The following is a 24,438-nucleotide window of genomic DNA, read 5'->3' as shown; positions in this document are numbered from 1 at the left end:
TTGCAGAAGTAGCATTTACCTTTCTGACCCTCCGTTCTTGCTTTTTAGAACTATTTTTTTCTCTACTTTGTGCATATATTTACTAATGTTAAATATTTTATTTTAATCTGCATCTACTAGTCATCCTTTTAGACTTTAAATGTTTCTCTTATGAGAAGTACTTGCCGCTGATTTTTTTCTTCTCTACCAGTAATTTTTACATCTCCGAGTTTATTTTTTTCAAGGATATTGTTTCTACATGTCGTGGGTTTTTTTCTGTGCAAAACCAATCTGATCACTTTGTATGATGTAGAATGTTCCCATCTGGTTTGCTGTGTTTCTGTTTCACTGCAAATATTGACATTTACCATGGTCTTCAAAATGAGGATACAATGGTCACAGAGCCTGCTACTACAGGACACCTTTGTGACGGGGTATCTGTTTGGAGTGTTCAAACTCTAGAAATCAGTCTTTCAGATTTTAGAGTTTTCTGTTTGGTTAAAAAATTTTATTTTCAACCCACATGACTGAAATTAACTTCCTAAACATGATGTGAGTATAAACTTAGTTTAGAGTCAGCATGTATTTGTGTCTGTGGCCCTTCTTTGCACACAGACATCTCAAGTTTCTAGTAGAAGTTCATCATGGCACTGAAAGGGATGTTCCTGATTCTCTCATAGTATAAAGAACAAAGGGCTGGGATGAAGGTCTCTGCAAAAGGAGAGGAAGTAGAGGAGAGAGGATCGAAAGAGATTAGGGGAAAAGGAAAGAGAAAAAGAGAGAAGTGAAGGAAAAGAGAGAACTGAAGTAGTCCTTCAGGGTATTCCACTTGTAGATGTTGAATCTGATATATGCTACCAAGAAGAAGAACTAAAGGAGTTAAGAACCAGTCCTTTTAATTACAGTACATGGATGGATGTTTGTACCTGTCTAGTGAAATACAGGAACAGAAGTTCCTCCAGTGATTATGAGCTTCAGGAACAAGGCTGGATTATTCACAGAATAATAGAGTAGCTTAGGTTTGACAGGACCTCTGGCAGTCATCTAGTTCAAAACATGTCCAACAAGAACAGCTTATTTTGGGCTGTCTGTTCGGGCTCTATCTCTGAGGATGGAGATTCTAGCTCCAGGCAGCCTGGTACAGTACCAGACTGTCATTGTCCCCATGTGGACTTGCTCCAGTATATTAATACCTTTCTTGAAGCATGGAGCCCAAAAGTGGACACAGTGATTCGGGTTCAGGCTCAGAGGTGCTGAGCAATCACTTCTCTTGGCCTGATGATAACACACGGTGCTGCCCTCTGTGTGGTTGTCCTTTCCTGCAAGGGTAAGCTGCTGATTAACATTCAAAGGATTCTCCAACTCCTTTCCTGCAAATCTGTTTTCTAACCAGTCTATGCCGTTGCATGAGGTCATTCCAGCCCAGGTGGAAGACTCTGCAGTTGCTTCTGTTGAACTCCCTAAGGTTCCTGTCATCCCATTTCTCCAGCTCACCAAATAATATCTGAATGCTGTCCTGCTCACCAAAGTATTGACTTCTCCCTCCAATTTGATGACATTCACTAGCTTGCTGAGAGTGCCCTCTGTCACATCATCCATGTTGTTTAATAAAAACTATGGATTGTGTTCATCCCAGTATGGACCCTGATGGAAGCTCCTAGTAACTGGCTGCCACTTCAAGTTTGTGCTGCTGGTCAGAACCCTTTGAGTCCAGCAGTGCAGACAGATTCCCTTGAATCTGCTTATACACTGCATATCTCCCCAGTTTTATTTCAAGGGCACAAGAGGAGACCAAGTCAAAGGCCACCCTAAAGTCAGAGTGTGCATTTGCCATCTTCCCCTTCCTTGTCCACAGCACCAGAGTCACCTTTGGTAAATCCATATGGGATATTAGCAGCCTCCTCGTTCATCATGTGGCTGGCAACAGCTTCTAGGAGATTTACTCTGTAACTTTTCTGGGGACAGAGGTAAGACTTGTAGCTACTTAAATCCTCTTCTTGCCCTGCTTGAAGGTGGGTGTGACATTTCCTTTTTTCCAGCCATCAGGAACCTGCCTTGATCACCATGATATTTCAGTGGTGTAGCATTGGCCACCTCCCTCAGAACCCTGAGGTACGTCTTATCTGGACGTTTTGCCTCCTATATGACCAGTTGGGCTCAAGAGCCTCCAAAATGTTTTCCTTTATAGCGGGTGTTGCTCCAGTCCCATAGGAGGCTCAGGGAACTGCAAGGCTTGAAGCCAAAACTAACCAGTGAAACCTGATGCAAAAAAGACATGGAATGCATTGGCTTTTTTCATGTCCTGTGTCAATGGATCCTTTTTTTCACCAGACAGTGAGCCCATGCTTTCTGTAACCATCCTTTTGTTGTCCCCTTACTTTGTCAGCCATATTCCAGTATTTTTATGTGGATAACATCTCTGACAGACCTGCTTTGGGTAAACAGCATCCCCATATAGATATTGTAAAACAAGGCATACATAATACATTGAAAATTCTGAAGGCAGCAGAAAATATTAATGGAAATTTTCAAAGTACAGAATTATATAAAAAAGTTGAGGGCAAAAGTTTAAAATTAATTGGAATAAATTTTCACACAGTGGATTCACCTGTACAAATGAGTTTCACACAGTATTTTAAAGGGCACTAGTTTTGACATTTTTAAAAAAGATACCTGAACGGATATTTGTGTAACAAATATTTATATTAGATGTAAAGTCTGTCTAAAAACCAAACACATATGTCTTTAGGGGCATACTTTTGTGGTGCCTACAAACTTAGTGTTTTAGGAGGAAAGGTCCATCACTAGGTTTCCTCTAGATTCTTGGGTGCTGAGCAGTATCAGACACTGGACTTTGAATTACACAGATCACTACCCTGGACTGGGGTGTTGCTTATTGTGGACTGTGTTGACATTAACGGTGAATATTAACATTTAAGGAACCTGTCAACATGCTCTAATCTCTTTTTTAAAATGAACTCACAGGCTTGGGAAATTCCTGTTTGTACTTTCCCATCTTATGATTGAGTGCACTCTTGCATGTGAAGTCTCTGTATCTGAGTCACTGTTTATCACAGGAGCAATTAAACCTGAAAAGCACGCCACAGTTTTGGTATTCTCTCAGGTCATTTGGTCAGAGTAGAAAGAAATAATTTAAAATTACTTTTGTAAGAAGAGAAAAAAATATTTTTTCTTCATTTTTCTTTTATCGTCACTTGTAAAACCTGATTTATTCAGTTAATGTTGTCTGCAATGGAATAACTTCTGATGAAGAATTATTTTTGCATGTGGCTCTCTTATAGCCTTTCAGCTCCTACATTTATTTCAAGAATGTGTTGTATGGGTTTGTAGAGGTGTGTTTTGTTTATATAAGAAGGATTATGTGCAAAATTGAACATTTTTCAGTAGTTCCTGAGTTAGCATTCTGTGTACGTTCAAGTGCATCTGACTGAGTGTCAAATGGATGGTACTAAAAATGCATGTATAATTGAACTGTATTTAAGTCTTCAGAAGCTTTTCAGTAAACTGAACTTCAAATATAACAAACAAAATTACAGTGAAATTATTTTAAGCCACAGCCCATTAAAGAAGTAAAAATAATATTTGAGGGAGGGTTTTTTTTCTTATCTGTAGGTGTTGCATTTGACAGTTATTCGGGAAATGTAAGTTTTAATATTCAGTCTGTCGTTTCACATATATTCCTCCTATCCTATTTCCTCTGGAAGGGAAATATATTTTTGAATGAACACTTCTAATTATTTAGGTCCTGGTTTGTGCCATTTGCAGAATTCCCTCTGGGTACAAAAAGATCCCTTTCATGTAAAGGCCCACAGAAACTGCAATTCCTGAAAGTTTTGATAAGCACTGAAAAATTACCCCATGGAGCATCCCACACCTGTGGGACACAGGACGGCACAGAGCTATGGCTGAGAATTCAGCTGGGGCAGATGTGCACTTTGCTGATGGCCTCCCCTACCTGCTGCCTGCATCTGGCTGCCTGAAGGTCCCACCATCACAGCTCCACCAGTGGAGCAAGTTGTGTCTGCCTTAAGTGAACTTTGTGCCTTCCCCTTCTCCATCCCAGGAAGTCTTTTTCTCTTAGAATCTCCCATATTCATGCCTTTGGGTGTTTTATGGTGAGGAACATGGGTTTTGTATCTGGGTGTCTGAATGAAGTGCACTAGTTACTATTCACAAGATCAGTCTAGGCATCTGGTCATTGCAAAAAGTGCTTGAAGTCTGAAAGTATATGAAACTCCTTCCAATGATGGTTTAGAAACTTAATAAACCTCTTGTGTTGTGATTAAGATGAGGACCCTAAAGGAAGTTTTATTTGTTGGGCCATGTAAGTCACTGGCAAAGGGAAGTTGAATCAATCTGTCGATATTCCCATCTGGGATACTGCAGTCTATTGGCAATCCTCTAACACCTTAAGCCTGGGTAAATAACAGGATCTTAGGTTAATAGGTGAAGTGGTTTCCTTAACCTTTTGGGAAAGGTATAGTCCTTACCATTTGCCCATTTGAATCACAGAGATTTTATTCTGATGCAGGTTACCGCTGTTCTTATTGTGTGCTGTGTTTTATAGAAACAGTCTGCTGTTAGACTAAATGTGTTGCCTTCTCTTCTGCCTCCAATCCTAAACGTTTTGAAATAAAATACTCTTTGTCATGTGTTCTTACTTGCTAATGCATTCCTTGAATGCCACAAGGTATCTAATTGCTGATTCCCAAGGAAGACCTTTGTTTGCAAGGTGGTGTTACATTTTGATTGTTGTGTACTTAAGAATTAACTGCTTTTGACTGTTTGACACTACTGTTGCTGGTATCATTCTTAAAACCATCTGTATCTTTCTTTTTGCAGCTTGAGTCCTGTGTTTGCACTGTTTGTTCCATTTTATTCCTCCATTCCAAGAGTACAGGTGACACAAGTATTAGGCCACTTTTCTATCACAAACAAGTCTCTGGTCTACATACTGGGTTTACAGGTATGGTGTGTACTTGCTTGTTCATCTTTTAATGAATTACTAATGTAGTAGTTAGTGTTTCTGTATGTTTGTCTATGAATTTTGATGCTTCTGCATGTATGATTTGACATATATTTAGTTACTAACTATCCCGTCATCTAAAATACAGAAAAGCATGTTACTGGTGTCTTGAGGTGGTGGGCAAGTGATCTGTCCTTACATTGTCTTACATGGGAAAATATAATAGGCAGTTCTTCAATTGTTTTTGTTTTTTTTTTTGGTCAGCAAAATGAACTAGGAGAAAAGAGATTAAAACAGAACCTGATGTAAGGCATATGTGTCTTTCACCTTTTTTGTTTGCTTGTGTTCTTGATTTTGATTATTTTTCCCTTCTTTATTAGAGCTCAAACAAAGCTGTAGAACACAATATTTTTCTGTGGTGAGACTATTAGTAAATAATCAAGGTTTTGGCTGAATTTCACTTTATTTGCATATCATGCATTACCATGAGGCAGGTAATTTAAAGTAGTGTAACATAGAACACAGCAATATCATATAGTACTCTGTGAAATATGACTGGAAAAATATAGATACTTGGTATAGAAAGGCAGTAGTTGTTCAAAAACCAATAAAAAAATCCCCAGCAGCCTAGAAATGAATGTACACTTGTGGCACAACCTGAATTATGAAACAGGAGATGTGCAAAGTTATGAGAAATTAGACTCGTTTTTATGTATTCTGGGGACTCAAAAGTAGCTCTGGCACTAGGAATGGAAAGCACCATAGTTATGTGAAGTATGATAGAGAGTATTTTAGAATGAACGGTCAGGTTCAGAATACTGACTTGTGTTCCATATGAATATTTCATTCATCCTCTTTGCTGGTTAGCCTTTCGTTTCCTTCAGTTTCTACTCCAGCACCTTACTCTCTTGACCTTTCAGAAATCTTGTTTCTTTTCTTCTGAACCCATCAATACTGCTACCGGTCTTTGGGAAAGCCATGATATTGTGTGACCTGTTTTCCATCGTGTCCTTTGCCTTTTGCTTTCATGCACGCACCACCTCCAGTACGGATCACTGCTGTTACTAACCCCCGTATCTTTGCGGGATCTTTCCCTGCTGCTCACAGAACAGTCACTGCCATCACACAGAGGCTGAGGGAAGTCTCATTTGCCTTCTCCTCATTTGTAAACTCTGCCCTTATCTCTCTTTCTGTAGTCAGAAGTCTAGAGGGAAGGTGTTCTCTTGATTCAGTCAGCATCATGCAGAACTATTTTAGTAACCAGTATCAGTCTAATTTTCAGCCCATTTTTCCAGTTGATAGTAACCTTCTCCATGTGATCAATCACATAGTTTCCTAGAAACAATACGCTGCCCTGTTGGTTTATGAGGATTTTTTTTTAAAATTCACTCCAGTTTATTTCTGTGATTTCATATCAGCAAGTATGTGACTGGGTGAGAACTTTATTTTTTTTATTTTGATGCTCATGCTTAGTCTTTCTGTGTCTGCATGTCTGAGAGCTTCACTTGCAGTGCCTACCCTGCTTGGAACTCTTCTCCTGTTGCTGCTGAGTCATTTCCGTTGCTTCAGTCTGTCTTTTAGACTTGTTTTTCTGTGCAGCCTATAACTGACATCCTGTTATACTTAGTAAGCTATATGAAAATAAAATGTATTGTCCTGTAGAAGGAGAACAATTGTTGGATCCTGTGTTTTTTCCCCTTTGCTACGTTTGGAATACATCTTTTTTTAATGTTAAACTGAATTTTAACAGAGGTAAATGTCTGACGTCTCGCATTACCATGATGAGTGCATAGCCTATATACAATATTGCAACTTAGTAGTTCTGATAGCAACAGCTTTGTAGAATAAAAATTTTAATCCCTACTCTTGTCTTCTAGCTCTTAACCTCTGGTTCCTACATCTGGATTTTAGCCTTAAGTGGATTGGTAAGTCTTACTGTTTTAAAAGTCATGTCTTGTTTAAAACTGTCTGTTATGTATGCAGTCAGCACAGTATGTTAGGACTCAAAAAGAACAGAAACTACTAAGTAACATTTTGTATTGGTAAGTAGAAAGTTTTCATCTTTAACTTTCAAAGGTGCAGAGCACTGACTAGCTGGTGATAAACTGACAGACAGCAAAATTGCTGGGTAATATTTGCAGGGTACCACTGCTCTCTGACTGTCTAAAATTAATTTAAGTGCCCTGGATATAGCTTTAGACCCACAACTATAAATGAGACTATTGAGGAAATGGTAAAAATATTTATCCTTTTTTTTTTTTTTTTTTTTTTTTTAGTTTTCAGCAAGCCTTATTCCAAAAAGCAGCTTTAAATAACTTTGCTGTGAGGATTTTTCATGCTTTGCTGTTCTCCTAGGATATCTGTAGTATAGCTGTTTCTCACTATGACAACAGCAGTAAGGGTGCAAAATCACTTTCTTCACACCAGTCAAGGAGGTGTGATCTGTGTTTTTCCTTTCTGATTCTGTTCTTAGCAGTAAGGCACTTAGTGGTAAAACAGATTGTACTAAATTTTCCAGATTGTTAGATACCGATAAGCTTGTTTTAAAATTACACAAACTTAGAAATTTGGAGCTCAGACTCTGATTTCTTGGCCTAAAAGACTGTAACCTTCTCAAATAGCAAGAGTTAGTAACTTCCAAAGAAGCTCATTATTAAGTTGATGGAATCTTAAAAACTCAAGTTGGGCCTTGCTGTTTAGAACCTACTAATTTGAATTTGCAGTGAGCTCAGAGTGAAATGCCTGTGGACACTTTGGACACTTCACATATTGTTGCTGCAACTCAGTAGTTTGATCCCTTACCATTTGCACTGACTGTTGCAAAATATGCTGTGAGTTTGCAGGATAACTAACAAGACGAGTGACAGAGCAGTAAACAGTGAAGACTGTTCAGTAATTTGATCTGACAATAAATATTGATGAAAGCAGTGCAAGTAACAAACCAGAAATCTCTCCTGGAAATCAGCCCAAGCCTCTGTGCCCACCTAAGGATCTGTGACTTCCTCTAAACACACTACCCTTCCTGTTACTCTTCTGGCTCTTTTAATAGCCCTTCCTTTTGAACAGGTGTTCATTAGAGAGGGAAGGAAAGGAAAGAAATGGAAAGGCATTTTAATTCCCTGTTTCCTGGTGACAGAAGCTGTATGTATATTGGTTATACAGACTTATAAAGAACAGCTCAAATATTTTTTTTCATAATAGATTATGCAGTTCTTGTTTTAATTCCCTTTTAATATAAAGTTTTGTTCGGCCGTATAATGCAACTTTCTTAGTATTCTTTTTTATTAATTTTTTTTTTTTAATTGCAGGTCGACAGTATGTTTACTTAGGTAAAAATCCATAGGATTAAATTACTTTCTCTATGTCAAAGGAAGGCTAAAAATATAATTTGAAGTTTTCATATTGCTTCAGTCAGCATGAATTAAGTCATCATCAATGATGATGTGTTTTCAGTCTTGATTTTTTCCACAGCAAGTGGAGAATTGCACTCTATCACTTTGTAATAAGTGCTACAATTTGGAAAGAAGTTCATGTCCTGAATTTTTTTTTTTTTTTTGCTCAACATATATGCCACACGTCTGTGAATTAAAAGTCTTTTTCTCCTCTGTTAGAAATTAAAATTTGGCATCTTTTGAGAAAATTTGATAAATAAATAAACTTCTCAGTATAATAAGTAGTCTGAAGAAGGATATGAAACACTGTGAAGGTGACTTTTAGCACTACAAGTGTAGTTACTTGATAGTATACATATATGTACAATTACAGAAATAAATAGATTGTCAAATCAATGTTAAATCATTCCAACAACCTGTATTTTATAATTCTTATTACTCTTGACATTTTTCTAAATTACTGTATCTTTGTGGATTCAAATTTTCATGTATTTGTACAAAAAGACTGAGTAAGTGTACGGACACCAAGTCAGATAGGTGAGATGTTTAGTCACTAGTTCATTGCCTGTTAGACACTTCACTGTATTTTTAGTGCTAAAGATCGCTTACACACTCTTATGAGTGTATTATGATGCTATCTTGTAATTTAGCTTTTGTTGCACTTCTGCTTATGTGGAAAATTAAAATGGACGGTGCCAGCACAATTTCTGAATTGTTGTCAGTTTCCACTTTCTCTTCACTGTGTGGTTTAGGTTTACCTAAATTCTCACAACTTACATTTAACACGTAATGAACACTCTTAGACTACATGGGATCTGACTTACCAGGTGCGAGATCTGGCACTGGAGACTTTTTATTTGTTCATCCATACTACTGCTGTTAAGACTTTCCTGTGAATTCCAGGCAGGGTATAGAGCAACTGAGAACTGTACTGCCTTAAGTTCTTGTTTTCAGTAGCTTTAAGTGATGCCGTCATTACAGAAATGTGTTTGCGTGTGTGTATGAGTCTATGTCTGCAGGTAGGCATTGACATAATATACCTGGTGATAGGGAATTTTAGACAATTTGTGGTTCGACTACAGATTTGTAGTGGATTGTTCTCAGTTGTGGAGATTGGAGCCCATGTTGTGTTACTGCAATATAAAAGGTCTACTTTGTCTGTCTTTGTGATGAGGTATATCTTCCTAGATCTCTAGTTTTGAATCAACATAGGAATCCATTCTTAAAGGCAGCTTCTTTACTCTCCATGTGAAACTGGACTTCCTCTCAGTTATTGGTTTTTTGTATGTCACTCACTAGTATGTTGTGTCAAACATGCTGTTTAAATACAGGCTACTTATTTGTAAGAAAGAGAGTTTAAGAAATAGATGTATCATAAATCTGATGTAATCAGTAATCTATAATGTTCTTATAGTTTATGAGACTAATTTAATTTCTTGTGATTTGTTTTGCCAGAAATGTACCATACTTGGTACACACAGTCCAGATTTGTTTCTTCCAGTAGGATTTTTTTATGCCATAAAATTAGGAAACTTCATATTAGGGATGCAAGAAATCCTTTCAACAGTTGTTTACAGGAGTGCTTCCATGGAATGCATATCACTCAGTTTAGTGAAGGCCCAAAACAGTTTTACTGCTATTTTTTTTTCTTTAAAACAGTCAAAACACCTTAAAAAATAATATCTGTGTCTCATTGGATATATACATTTTCTTTCCCTTTCTTTTTTAACCCTTTAAAATCTTTTGAGTTTCCCAGTTTACATCTGTCCTTGCTATACTTTTGTAGGATTGAAATTTAAGAGGTATGTCAAGGCTCACTGAGTCATAGCTAGAGCACATCTACTTCAAGAAGTAAGCTCAGGTTAGTGACCAGCAGAAGACATATGTCCTGCTGGGAAATGCAGTTCTCTCCACTTATTACAATAATGTTGTTATCAGACAGATCACATGCCACAGATCTTGCTAACCATGTAGTTCGGACTATATTTCCTGAGGGAGAGATATATTTCAGGCCCTTTCTGTGACTTTAGTCTTGTAGCCTCTTTCTTCTTGTCTAGTGTCAGTTTTTTATTTGTTTGCAAGATGACCTGCATTGCCTAAAGCTCAAAATTTGAAACACACCAAATCTCCTGTGAGCTGCCTTGAATTTGTGTAGAGTTCAGTTCAAACATTAGGAAACTGAAATTGAAAAGTTTCTAAAATCCTGTTTGCCTTGGCGATTTCCCTAAGCCAAATGCAACACTCTTCTGCATTGTTTCTATGCTACACTGTGATTTACTTTTCTCAGGTGGTATGAAAAGTTGTGCTTTATATGTTTAGATATTGGAAAATATAGAGAATCTGCAATTTAGAGCATGTACTTTAATGGCTTAAGGTTAAGATAGAAAGTTCAGACAGTGTTGAGTGCATGGTTTTAATTTCAGTTCCAGTTTTTTAGCATATTAGTTATTATTCATAATTTTGAAGTTGCTAACTTAGTTTTACATAAACTACAGATATCTGCTGTTAAACATTCACAGGTGTGCTTTGGATTGTACTTTTGAGTTCTGTTTGTTAAGAACTGTCTCCATCCATATCTTTATCCAGCTGAGGTATTTTTGTATAGTGAATTCCTATTCTTTAGGATGGGCATTTATAGGATAAAATGTGATTCAGCTGGGGAGCAAAATAATTAAACCAGACTTTAATTTGCTTTTTAGTTCTTGTCTTAAAAATAACATTTTGTAGTTAATACTGGATCAGACCTAAGAATCATTGATTTTCTTGTTGTTGTTTTTCCTCTTCCACATCTTTCTTAAGTGATTTTGAACAATTCATACTGAATTCTTTGTTGTTTTAAAGATGTTTTGGAGGGAATGCAGAAACATTTGCATTACCCCACAGTACAGTATTTGCACGTAAAATATCATCCCTTTTACATACTTAAAATTAATATTAAATATGTACTTTCTTGAAGAGAATCTTTGGTCAGACTCTGTTAATGTATGCAGTTACTTCCACATTCACATCCTGCCGTGCATCCTCCTTCATCCTTCAGTTAGTCTGGACATCCTTCAGTCATCTGCATTTATCTTATGTAGGTCTTTAGTCTTCCTTGAACTCTTCATAACTGTGTGATTAGAAGTGGTGATTCAGGTTAATGTTAGTTAAATGTTACATCTGGTTAATTTCGGAATATTTGATGTTGGTGTTACAGTATTTGTACCAGTAGTATTGCTATTATCAGTGAGACTACTCACTTATTAAAAAGTTTGCCTGTGCTTAAGTACTTTCCTAAATAAAAACATTATTTTGTGTGTAACTGATGTGATTCCCCTTTGCTGATAGAGCTACCCACCAAAGACCAAGTACTCAGACAGTTCACAGAATCACTGAGGGTAACGTCTGGTCCAACCTCCCTGCTCAGGCAGGGTCACCCTGAGTGGCTTACCCTAGGACCACGTTCAGATGACTTTTGAGTAACTCCAAGGATGGTGACAACCACCTCCCTGGGCAACTTGTACTAGTTTTTGATCATCTTCTCAGTGAAAAAGTGTTTCCCAATGTTCAGAGGGAACCTCCCACGTTTCAGTTTGTGCCATCGCCTGCGATCCTGTCACTGGGCACCACTGAGCAGAGCCTGGATCCATCCTCTTCATTGTTTCCTTACAGGCATTTATATACTTTGATAAAATCCACCTTAACCTTCTCCTCTCCAGACCAACCAGTCCCCCTTCTCTCAGCCTGTCCTCACGTAAAAGATGCTCCAGTCTCTTGATCATCTTTGTGGCCCTGCACTGGATTTGCTGCAGCAAGTCCGTGTCTCTTACGCTAGGGAGCGCAGAACTGAACACAGTACTCCAGCTGCAACATCAGCAATGCATAACTTGTGAAGTACATAGCCTGAAACGAGAAATGGAGAAGCAATGGAATAACAAAGATTAGAAAATGAAAAAGAAACATTGTCTGTCTGCCTACTAACTTCAGGACAGGTGCAGATATCCATATGTACACTAACAGATGTGCTGAATCCTACCCAAAACTAAGGGGATATATCTGCAAGTGGACAGTGCTCAGTATTCAGCTGAGTGACTGTAGGTGACTTAGTTTGAGATAAGTGTCTCAATGTTCTACTGACTGTATTGATTTAATCTTCTTTGCAGTGTGTGTTTGGACACCTTGCTCATGTCAAATTGGCCATATATAAACACATGACAACTGATTAAGCTGCTAGTGCTTATTCCTGTGTCAGCTAAAGCATCTGAGAAAAAAATGTAGTTGACTTACCAAGTATACAGGGGATGTTAGAAAGAAAAATGGATATTAGTTAGTAGTTTGTATTTCACTTCTAATCTTCTCAGATCTGAGGAAGAGTTTCTTTGTTCAAAATCTGGTCTGCTTGATCAACTGTACCAACCAGTTCATTAGTAGTCAGATTGCATGTATCAAGATTTACTTTTTTTTGGCAGCAGTGTTACCAGAGAGGGAATCCGTGACAGTAATTCAGCTGTGTGTACTTTGGAGACATCTGCCTTAGGATAAGTCACATATTAAGAGTGCCCATTTCTCTCTGTTGACTGTGAAACCAACTTAAAATAACCAGCTCATAAGCGGGCTTTTAAATTACAAATGTCTACATTGGGGCAGATTAATCAAATCATGATCTTTTATGTAAAGAGATTTCTTTAACAATATGATGATGGTAACCTGCAGAATGCTAGCAGAGACCCAAGGGAACCTATCCTTAGGTCACAAGTACAAGTTAAGAATAGCTGTATGTGCTGAAATGGCAGTACAGTCATACTTGCATATACACAGTGTTTGAGTGCTGATTGTGATTGCACCTGACCAAGGAAGGGACCATTGTTGAACTCTGAAAAAAAAAAGTTTCAGGGTACCTGGGAAATTCATGAGCCCACTCAACTGGGACTGAAAATGAAGACAATTACTTTAGAACCATTATAATCTTAGTTTTCTCTCAAGCTAATTATTGTAAAAGGCTGTTTATAGTATTTGTAACTATTTCTGCAAAGGAAACCCAAACAAAATAATCTGTTGTGTTACATCTGTGACACAACTTAAAAATATGTGTGTAGTCATTTTATTTGTTGGGTGGTTTTCACATGATCCCTCTTGGTTTGATATATGTGTTTCTCTAATCAAGGTAAATACAGAATCTTGACTCCAGCTCCAGCCCCATGCTTTGATTCTAGTTGTATAGAATTTGAAACATACCAAGGATTAAGCAGATAAAATAGGTATAAAAATGTCACTTCACCTTAAGAAAATTACTATTTGCTTTCAATTTGTTGAAATCTGAAAATAGCCAAGTCTCGAATACGTATGAAAATATTTAAATTTTTCAGAACAAAGTAATTGGGTATTTGTTGTCGAGCTTTAACTATTAGGCAAAATAATTTTCAACATAATTTTCTACACCAGTCTGCCTACTTTTTCTTCTGTTTTATTTCCTTTTTTAGTGTTAATCAAGTAGAGTGATTTTAAATGTCTCAGCTAGTAGTGGAGCATATGTGTCTTTGCTGTGTAAAATACTAGAGAGCTTCCATGTTTGGTTTACCTAATGTGACAGTGAAACTACAGCTACTTCCATTTTTCTAAAAAGTGTACAACTTTGGAAGGATTTGAGGGAAGGGGAGGAGAAGTTGGGCTTTATACAGGGGCAGGAGGAGGTTAAGAAACTTAGTCTGAAGAACCAGTGCTAAGCCGTGGTGTTAAGAAACTGAAAAAATATAAGCACACTTTTTTCTGCACCGTGCCACAGTTTCCAGCATACTCTCATTTCCTCCACTTGCATTGTGTCCTGTATGTTATGACAGATGAGTTTGTAGGTTATGATGGTGTGACTAACAGAAAACAACTAAGATGCATCTTATGATGCCAGCCAAAAATTCTCCATTCTAACAGTGTGAACATAATCATAATGTCCTTCTCTGGTGACTTTTTAGAGGCTAAAATACAGTAGAAGCTCCTCTGTTTGGGAAAAGTAGTCCTTCAATCTGATGTAAAGTGCTGAAGTTGGGATATGAGGTTATCTTCATTGAATAAATAATGTTGGTTTGCTTTTTTAAGCATTAGAAATTAACTCAATATCAATAACAAAAATGGTGTAAGAAGTTGTTTTATACTTTATAAGCTTGTGTTTTTTTAAATGATGTCTATGAAGTTCTGCATATGAACCAGCTAAAGCAGAAGTTCTTTGGAAATACTTGACATTAAGATGAGAGTATGACACCAAACCAGACTGAATCACAAGACCTATTTTAACTGCAAATGTCTCCATTCTGGGTTTATTGGAAATATGCAAATAGGTATCTCTTCCTCACTAGGCAAAACTACTTGAAAATTTGTTAAAACTGAGTACAGCATTTTAAAGTTTCTTATACTTCCGTCTAATAGCTTTATATTTGGAGTAGTAAATCAAGGGAGGGAGGGAGAGAAGGACATTCTGAGAGATGTGGAGATGACAAGGTGGATTGCCAGTGCTCTCCTTCCATGTGTTTATACTTGTGAAGAATTGCAGTCTCACATGATTGCCCCAAACAGGTGCACAGTAAGTTTCTTGGCAACTACATGTAGAAGATACACTTCTCTTCTGCTAGTCCCACACACTTTTGTCTTGTTCCTTGACCAAGTGCTTTTTACTTTAGACTTTATTGTGAACTTTATATTGTCAGACTTCTACACTTCCTGCTCTGTGACCACTGAAGTCCACGTTTGGGTTATGCAATGAGCTTCTATCTAAGAGACAGGACAAGGAGGGGCCAAGACACTAGTCTGCTGTTGAGGAGCAGTAAGGAGAGAGAAGACAGCCTAGTGCAACTGGTGCATTGGCTGTAAACCAGACATTCTACTCCAGTGACCCCAGTAAATCTATGAAGGCAGGTAGGAGCTATTGTGTATATGAGTCTCACATGCAATACTAAGTGCCATTCTCCATTTTAACAGTGCCCATAAACTTTTAAACTTATAAAGCCTTTTTTTCTGATTAAGTGCTCTGGAATGAGCTGATCTCCACAGCTACCTAAAAGGAGGTTGTAATGAGGTGGGGGTCAATCTCTTTTCCCAGATAGGACAAGTGGAATTGTCCTTAAGTTATGCCACAGGAGGTTTAGATTTAATATTAGGAAAAAGTTATTCACCAAAAGGTTTGCCAAGCACTGGAGCAGGCTGTCCAGGACAGAAAGAGATTGAGTTACCATCCCGGTGTTTAAAAGTGGTGTAGGTGAAGCACTTAAAGACATGGTTAGCAGTGGACTTGGCAGTACTGGGCTAATGATCAGGCTTGATGATCCTAAAGGCCTTTTCTAACCTGGATGATTCTGTGACTATCCATCTCTACTCAGAAAAATACGAGGACACTTTTACTGATGCAGCTAATTGGTGCTTGCAGTACACCTTCCCTTCTGAGGCAAACAAGTTCCAAAGTACTGACACTAAAGACGTGCCACTGCTATCTCTTTGCTGTATTTTCTATCTTGAGTTGCTAGAGTGATTGTGTTTGTGGTTAATATGTTCAGACACGTGTCAAGATTTGTCATACATTCAGGGAGATGTAGATTTTCCTATCACCACTTGCTTTGTTTTTTTCTTGTGACTTTTTGAACTCGTTCAAGATTTAGGTTACCTTGAAAACTTTAGACCTTAACAAAGGACTGTAGATGATAAAAGCAGAGATCAGAATTTGGGAGGGACATTTGAAAGAAGTGAGGGAATGCTGATGTGATGTTAGACAAAGCATTCTGAGTGGCAGTTCTTTCCCTACCTAGTTACACCTGTACAATCAGGAATGCAGAATCTCTGAAACCAAAAATGGGGCCTGGCTCCATAGCCTAACAATACTACCTACAACTAACGAGGTAGAAGGAAGGAAGATAATTTGTAGGTCCTGGTGCTGCTTGTGCATTTTGCGTCTAAGAAATAATCAGATTAATTGTATATGTAATATTTGCAACCTGATTCAGTAATTCTTGCTCCCAAAAAATAACCTTTCTGGTCATTGTACAATCTAGGTTTTCTTGGGTGAGGAGCCTATCTACATAGCCCTCTCAGGACCAGGTGGTTAGTTTCTGAGGGACCTTCTTGCTACACCTCAAGTACAGCATACCAAAAGCAGATGAATTGCAGAAGTGATATGAATCTTCCTCCTCTTATTTTTGGTGATTATAGTTCTATCCTAGTTTCCAGTTGATGTGCAAGAGTTTCAGTCGTGAACTTACAGCCATCTGGAACAGTTTCACTAGAGGTGAGGAAAGAATTTCTGAGGTCATGAAGAAGCTTCTGTTCCAGCATCCTATCATTCCTGGAGTCCAGTTAGGACCTTCCTTTGCCTATATGTTATAGGCAACCTTCCTTCTGATGTGATTATGGCCTTACTCTTATCCCATCACGTTTATCTCATTTCTCATAACACAAAAAGATTGAAGGGGTTAAGGGTAGTTTAAAACTCTTATTTCTCACTTTAGAATGGCAGCCTGTGTTTGAGGTTTCATTTTATGACTGCTCTCAGGGTTGGATGTAAGTAGAATGAAATAAAAATCAGTATTTCCCAAACCAGAATGTGTTTTTGCTAAAAGTCTCATCATCTCATGGGATGTAAATAATCTGAAAAATATCCTCCCTTCCAAACTTTGTTGCATTTTCCTATGCTGTTTCCCTTTATATATGAAGCAGTGCATTTAGTATGTTTATACAAATGTCTGTCAGTGAGACACAATAAATAGCCTCAAATAAATAAATACTCCAAGTGTGGAGTTTCTACATTGCTTCTAGCATAATGGCATTTTTGGGGTATGTTTACAGATTTTTTGAGGTTCATATCTCTTCCTGTTCATTTCACTCTGCTGTCACAGCATAATTCTTGTGGCATGACAGACAATAACTTGTCACAAATACTGAAATGTGGCATAAACCACTATGGGCTCAAGTGCTAGGGCTTCGTAATGGGATTCAGATTAATGGTGGAGTGATGAGTGTAGATCATTTATGGGGCATGTGGATTTCTCTTGCTCCTGCTGAATCTGAAGTAAAATCAAGCCCCAAGGCAAGCACAAAACAGAGAATGGGTATTTTTCTTATAGGTGGAAGAAGGGCCTCACAAAAACTGGCTTTTTCAATATCACAGTTTTTAATGAATTGATTTTTAAACCTGTTGGTTTTTTTCTCCTAGAAGGTAGTAGAAATTTTTTTTGGAATAAGTCTGTGAATACTCTTAGATTTAACTTCAAATCCACTGATTTGCTTTAATTTTTATTAGAAGGAAAGACTTGGATGCTGGGAACAAAAGCCTTAAGGGAGGTTGTTTTTTTTTGAAGGAGTGTTTACAGCGCTTCAGTATCCTCAAAAGCAGCCTTAATCTTCTCAAGTCAGCATGCAGCATACCCTGACCAATTCCTGTACTAGAAATGAAACTTTTATTTGAATTTTTGAGCAGTTTCAAAAAGGGTCACTTGGTTTGGGCTTAAATTCTGAAACAAACAAAAGAACACTAAGCAACTTTATGAGTCACAGACAATGGACTACATGGATTAAAAAAACTGATAGTCTGTAGGGGGAAGTTGGAGGTGAAGAAATCCCCTGTTTGTTCTCTGATTCTTGACTGAGAACTCTGGGTAAATACAGTAAAAAGGGCTTTAAAAAACAGAAAGACCAGCTGTTACCTGCAGACAAATACAAAGTAAATTTGGTGTATTTAAGTTTTTCAGTATTGAGGGTTTTTTTAACATTTCATTTTTGGTTTTAGATTTCTGGGATTTGCTACAATAGCAGTATATTAAAAGTTCATCGAATTCTTTGTGTACCCAAATGGGTAGCAAAGATATTTTCTTGGACTCTTGAACCAGTCTTCTCATCTGCGGAACCGACAAATGAAGTTCGAGTGGGAATGGGAGCAACAGTTGACATCCAGAGGCAGCAGAGAATGGAGTTACTGGATCGTCAAATCATGATGTCTCAGGTTGCCCAAATGAGGCGGCAAAGACAGCAGCAGGTATTGCTATACATTTTTTAAGGGTTATATTGTTATGAGAAAGATACAGTTTTGGTTCATATATCTTGTGTGGTTCCTGTTTCTTAAAAATAATGTGGTTTTTTTTTATTTTTCTCCATCAGTCTTTCATATACTGTTGTACTGCTAATAGCCATTTAATGGTTTATATAGCTTTATGTGTTAAAACTGCTTCACAAGATAGAAGCAGAATGTCAGACAATCCTGTAGGGATATCAGTACTCCCGGCATTCTTTCAGCAGAAATGAGGCTGAAAGGTAGAGTGATTGCCTCTTGGTAGTCTTTAATAAGGGCCACTGCATAAATTTGGGAAGTCAAAATACTTCTGACTCTTCTGAGTATCTGTATTGTTAGCATCCTTTTCAGAGAGGTTGAAAATTGTCGATGGAACTCCTCTGTTTGTAGATGTACAGGTTATTTCTTTCAAGAAAGGGCAGAAATTAAATTCTCTACCTTTCTTACAGAGGTAAACCACAAGGGACTTTCTGTTTGCCATGTTTAATGCTCTTGGTTTATTTCCTTATCAAACACAATAGCAGAGCCTTTTTATTTTCTCTGTTGTAGACAAACCAACAAATGCAGATATTCTCAGACTTTGCATTGTAGGGTATTGAAACAAGACAGAAGGTGTCTCAATTCACTTTTTCCTGTATCTTAGATGTATGTGTTACTAGCAGACAACATGGGCCTTTCATTGCTCTATGTGAACATACATTTACTTGCAGCCCAGCAATTTGAGGTCTTTACTGAGTTTCCTTTGCCTGAAACACAGCTCTGTACTGATACACAAGTTCTTGTTGTGTTCCAGATAGTGTCGTGCAAGTAGGTATAGCCATGGTACCCTTAATGCGTTGCCAGAATTAGAGGCATGATGACATAAAGCTTTGGCCAACAGCTAGAGTATGAATATTTGTTTCTAGTCTCTGATAATATCATTCTATTTTCCTTGTTTTCCGTTTCGCTATGATGAAATTGTTCCTCAGGTAGAAAGTTCCTGATCTACTTTTCTCTATTCCCATAAGAAAATTAATCAGTTTTAGCATAAGATTGGAACTAGAAATTACTCAGTTCTTGAATGTTGACCTTGTAATAGGAAATGAATTGGAAGTGTGTCTTGGGCTACAAGCAGCTGGGAAGAGTGCAGCCAGGTTTTTTCAGATAGGAGAAACAAGCCATTTCCATTTACGAAGGACAGCCTTTCTAATATATCTTTAATTGCAAAAAGTGACAAATAAGTTCAGAGCAGTAAATTATAAAAGAACAGTTGATAACATTTTCTTCTCATCTTGTCCTTTCCTCAGGCAATGAACAATGAAAGTGGAGAAACATCTTTTCATGTTTGATTTCAAATAGAATCCTTTAAAAAGGTGGAGGGTTTGAGTAAAAGGAAGGAAGGCTATTTGAACATTAGTATGATGCTTCCCTTTACAAGTTATCGAAACACTTTTCAAGTTACCTTCATGTTTAGCCTTAAACTTGAGCGCAGCATTTAGTTAACTGATAATTTAGTTAACTGCTAATCTTTGAAACCAGCAATCAGAAGGCAATGGGATTAATGTATGAATGTTTCAGAGAGGCTCTTCAGAAAAGTGTGTCATGAAAGCTTTTGACCAGCCTTTTTTTTTTTTAATGACTCACTCACAGAATTTACTGGCCATCAACTAAATCACAAAAAGCATCGTTCACAAATGTTGAGGTGTAGTGGTAAAAATGGAAAGCAGACTAATTTCAATCTCAAAATAATATTTGAAAAATTGACAATAATTTTCTGGATTGCTATACTTGGGCAATTCTTTTACCTTCAGAGGTTTTGGAAATGTGTAATTTGAAGACAGTGGAGTGGAACAGATCACATTACAGATGGAATTTAGATGATAACTTTTCCTGTGAGAGTGAAGCTGATAAAGAATGCAGATCAGTTCTAAGCAGCTTTTTTGTGAAATTGAAAATAATAAAAGCTGTGAAGTACATATCAGTCATTAGATATGGCTTTGAACTATATTCTAGGAGAACGTTGTGTGAATTTCTGAAGTCACAGTATGTTGTGTGTAGGTAGTGTGCCATAGGTGAGACAAAGTAGCATTTTCTCTCATGCTTTCCATTTCGTTTGGTGAGGGAAGTGAACTTCCAGTTTCCTCTGCATGCCATAGTGCAAAAATTTTGTCTAACTCCCCCTTGAGAAGGTGCTCTGCTCATTCCTCCTACTCCTTTACTCTTTGGTTCATCTGTTTGAGAAAAGAGGCGGTGCAGTTTCCCAGAATGTTGGTAGTATAATGGAAGGAGAAGATCGGTGTTTTTAACAGTGCTCTATAGTCTGTGCAATGTCAACATATTCTGTTCCGACCATAAGGAGGCCCCTCTTTTGAATAGATACCTTTTGTAGAAAGCTTATTCTTCAAGTCTTTGCAAGAAATTCTGAAGAATGTGACATGACAAGCCAACATAAAAAAAAGTTTAATTAAAAAAAAAAATTAGAACAGGGAAAGAAACTGGGTGACTGGGTGAAAAGCGTTTCTTATAAGTTGTTTATACTGTACTTCCAAGATACTGAAGATACTGGGATGTAAATAATTTTTTTCCCCCTGCTGTTCACAGAGCCCTTTTATCCAAAGCAGAATTCACTTTGGATACTTTCTACAAAATAGGAAAAGCAAAGAAGAAGCACCCCAGAACTTCTTTGCCGGCAGCTCTTTTGAGCTTTACCTTTCCCAGTCTTTCTCTAGCTGAAATGTTGTGGTCTGGAGGACCCCGAAGCATGGAGCTGTGTATGTGAGTGCTGGGTTGTCAAAACACCCGTGACTTTGACAAGAAGATTGAATATGTGGTAGAATTTGAACCAACTTCATGACTTGATGTATCTCATTTTAATCCTTAAATATGCAGTGGTACTGTGTCTGAATATGTTGTTAGAAACTGTTTCGTTGCTAGTTTCTCAGGGGAGTGTGGTTACATGGTGACTGATTTTTTTTCTTGGTCTCTAGTTGCTGTGGATACAGCCCTTAAACAGATGGTAGTGTGCATCTTGAAAACTTTTTGTTCTTTGTTTTCTCCCGTGGATATTGCTGAGAAATTATGATCTTGTCACAAATGGAGGATTACTGAATGTCACCTCTATGCACCTATAGAGGCAGTAGAATAAAACGTGTGCCATATGTATTAATTCCCTCAAAAAATACCATCTTGCTATTTTGTTACTGCTTTTAAAACTTCAGTTTCTTAGTTCTTTTCCTTCATGCTCTTTGCCTATCCTATGTTGTAATTTAAATAGTTTATCATATTTTAATTTTTCCCCATTATCTGATCTCTTTTTCCCCTTCATATTGCTTTCACATTTTCATTCCCTACTGTCCCATTTTCCTCCCACATTTTCATCATCTCTTCGCCTTCGTCTCCATTTTCCCATGCTTGGTGTTTACTCCTGTACAAAGTCCTTGGAAAGTTCTCTCCCATCATGTCACACCACCAGTAATCATTTGCTATTTTATCCATTTCACACTGTAATATTGATAAAAATCTTGGTCTTCAGTCCTGATGTTTCTACTTCTTGGTTTCTTTCATTTCCCAGCATTTTTCGAAAGTTTATCTTTCTGTAACCTAACCCAGCTAAAAGACATGGTGGGAAAAGGGAAGCAAGTGCTGCATCTGTGCACCAGTGTGGGTAGCAGGGAGTCAGCCTGACTTTCACTTCCCATTGAGAAATATGGAGGGAGGCTGGCAGATAACCAAACTGGGAATAGATAAGGGAGGATTCCGTGTCTAGTTGTTATTGACAACACTGTTGTCACTAAAGACGTATATGTGGAAGGTGGTGGAAAGTTGCAGAAAGATGGTCAGTGCCTTCTGTTGGTACTAAATACAGCTTCTTTGAGCGCTCATCCCTGTGCCCATTCGGGAGGGGTGGTGTTTGAACCTCAGTCCCTTCATCTTGAAAAAATGTTTTTTTGTATCCACAGAGCATTTATTCCTTTATTCTTGCTGAGCATGTTAGGACATGGTATTGCCTACATCTTGGCTTCTCTTAAGTGTTTTGGATGAGAGAAGAACTTTACCAGGTTGCTCCAGACTGTATGATACGCCTACAGCCACACATGAAAATCTTCATTTTACTACCTCTCTTTCTACCCTGTCTTCCACTTTAAGCTTATGTTGTCTTTTCCCTCCTATCTTTTTGTTCTTCTCTTCTAGCTGCCATTAATTTTCAGTGAGACTAGACTCTCCTTTGATTCATATCACATGGCATGTCTGTATGAGATTCTACTGCTTGCAAAGACCAGGCTTCTATAACAAAGGGACTTCCTCTAATTGTTCATTCATTAGATGTCTTTCTCCTGGGACATGGGAGAGATGCTCTGTGGGTAGGCAAACTGAGTGTCTTATAGGGAGTCTCATATCCTGAGAAATTTGCAAGTTTTGTATTTGGTCAGCTAAAGACTGTGAGGCTAGATTGTCAGTTTACCTTCTGGTTATATCTAAGCAATAAACTTCTGACCATGGGAAAAAAAAAATGGATTAACGGAGCAAAGATTTTCCTGGCACAAGAATTCTTTCTCAGCAATATTATCCTCATTCATGATGGTAGGAAAAAAATCCCTCAGTCAATATACTCCCAGACAGTCCAATTCTGTTTTCTCAGAGAAGTGTAAGAACCAGACCCAAGCATATTCCTTAGCTCTCCTGCTGGCACGGAGAGATGGCACTTTAGTGAAGTCTTCTTGAGTAACTTCACAAGTTTGAGTACTAACAAGTGCTTCAAACAGATATTTTGAACCATGAAGACCTTCTGCAACCTTTATACACTGCTAGGTCCATAAAAGCCCTTCCTCTACAGCCAGGACTTTGGATGGAAGGAGCTTGTTTTTTTTGTTCCACAAATGTATGTGTCATTGTCAGGAAGGAGACTACCTGACTGCTTTACCTGAATAAATGGATGAGACTTTCAGCCAAGTGTCACACAAAGTTTTTTTCTCTAATTAGGTTTCCATTCCAACCAGTCTGTGTTACCTGAGGCTTTTTTGGGATTTTGTGACATAATGGAATAGAAACTGTCTTTAGCAACCCTTCCATAGACTCCAAAGACAATGGTACGTAGGGTGCCAATAGGATAAAAAAAGTTCTTTGTGCTGTGACTCCTGAGATGTGTGTGTATAAGATTTGTGATTGTATTTTTAAAGAATTGAGTTGACCGATGAGTGATCCGTGGGTTTGTTTCAGCCCATGAATGAAGTGTATGCTGCAGCAGTAATAATTGTGGCTAAATTTAGATCCAGTATTCCATCATTCTCCCCTTCCTCTGCATGCCAGTTTACATGTGTGGATATACTCCAAGCCTTTTTTGAAATAAGACAGCTTCCCTTTTTGTAGAGAAAACAGTATCTTTTCCTTCAGATCTGTGTGTCTTTAACTCGTCCTTTGCTTTTTTGCACTCTTCTGGCTTTTTCCAATCTTGTAATTGTTTAATAATGTTTTCTTTGTGTTGAAAATAAACTTGGATTTATTTCAAGAGGTTTTTGGGTGTAAAAACTGCATATACCCTTGATGTTGGCATGTCTGAATTTTGGGGTTTTTTACTGTTGTATTTCAGTAATGTATTTGCAGCAACTGATAACCCATTGCTATTTAGACATTTCTGTTTTACTTTTCTGAATAACTTTTTTCATGGATTCGAGCTGTGAAATTAAAAACGTTGAATTTCCAGGGTGCTGACACAGGTAATGAATAGTCTATGATTATTTCCTCTACAAACTACCACCGAAATGTCAGGTTTCTGGTTTTTTTATGGAAGTTGGCAATTCCACAACCTGACAGACACTAGTAGTACTACTAGAGTAAGCTGAATGTCTCATTAACAGCCACCTGTCACAATCACAAGGCTAACTTTCTCTAATTCCTACTCCTCGATAGCACCCCACTCACACATGAACAATCCTTTTTTTTCTTGGACTGGAATTAAGGAATTTTCTTTCTGTCTGACTGAGCTATAGCCTTTCAATTTGTTTAGTATTTGTAATCGGTTTCCCTAGAGAAGCAGTGGTTGGGCAACTTCCTAAAGCAAAACACTGTTTTATTTCAAAGCAAAT

The 24,438-nt window shown here is 37.7% G+C and overlaps 1 protein-coding gene across 1 annotated transcript in view; it reads left to right on the top strand.

The window, feature by feature from the left end:
- Positions 1–24,438, top strand: part of UBAC2 (UBA domain containing 2) — a 95,385-nt gene that overhangs the window by 59,116 nt on the left and 11,831 nt on the right. The window contains exons 5-7 of the mRNA XM_027644788.1: positions 4,843–4,966; positions 6,844–6,891; positions 18,098–18,343. Coding sequence (XP_027500589.1) covers positions 4,843–4,966; positions 6,844–6,891; positions 18,098–18,343 — 418 coding nt within the window. The remainder of the gene's footprint in view (positions 1–4,842; positions 4,967–6,843; positions 6,892–18,097; positions 18,344–24,438) is intronic.

The sequence above is a fragment of the Corapipo altera genome, unplaced genomic scaffold, assembly GCF_003945725.1.
Source record: "Corapipo altera isolate COAL_440 unplaced genomic scaffold, ASM394572v1 0, whole genome shotgun sequence".
NCBI classification, from domain to species: domain Eukaryota; kingdom Metazoa; phylum Chordata; class Aves; order Passeriformes; family Pipridae; genus Corapipo; species Corapipo altera.
The sequence above is the reverse complement of the archived record's forward strand: the minus strand, read 5'-3'. Positions and strand labels throughout refer to the sequence as shown.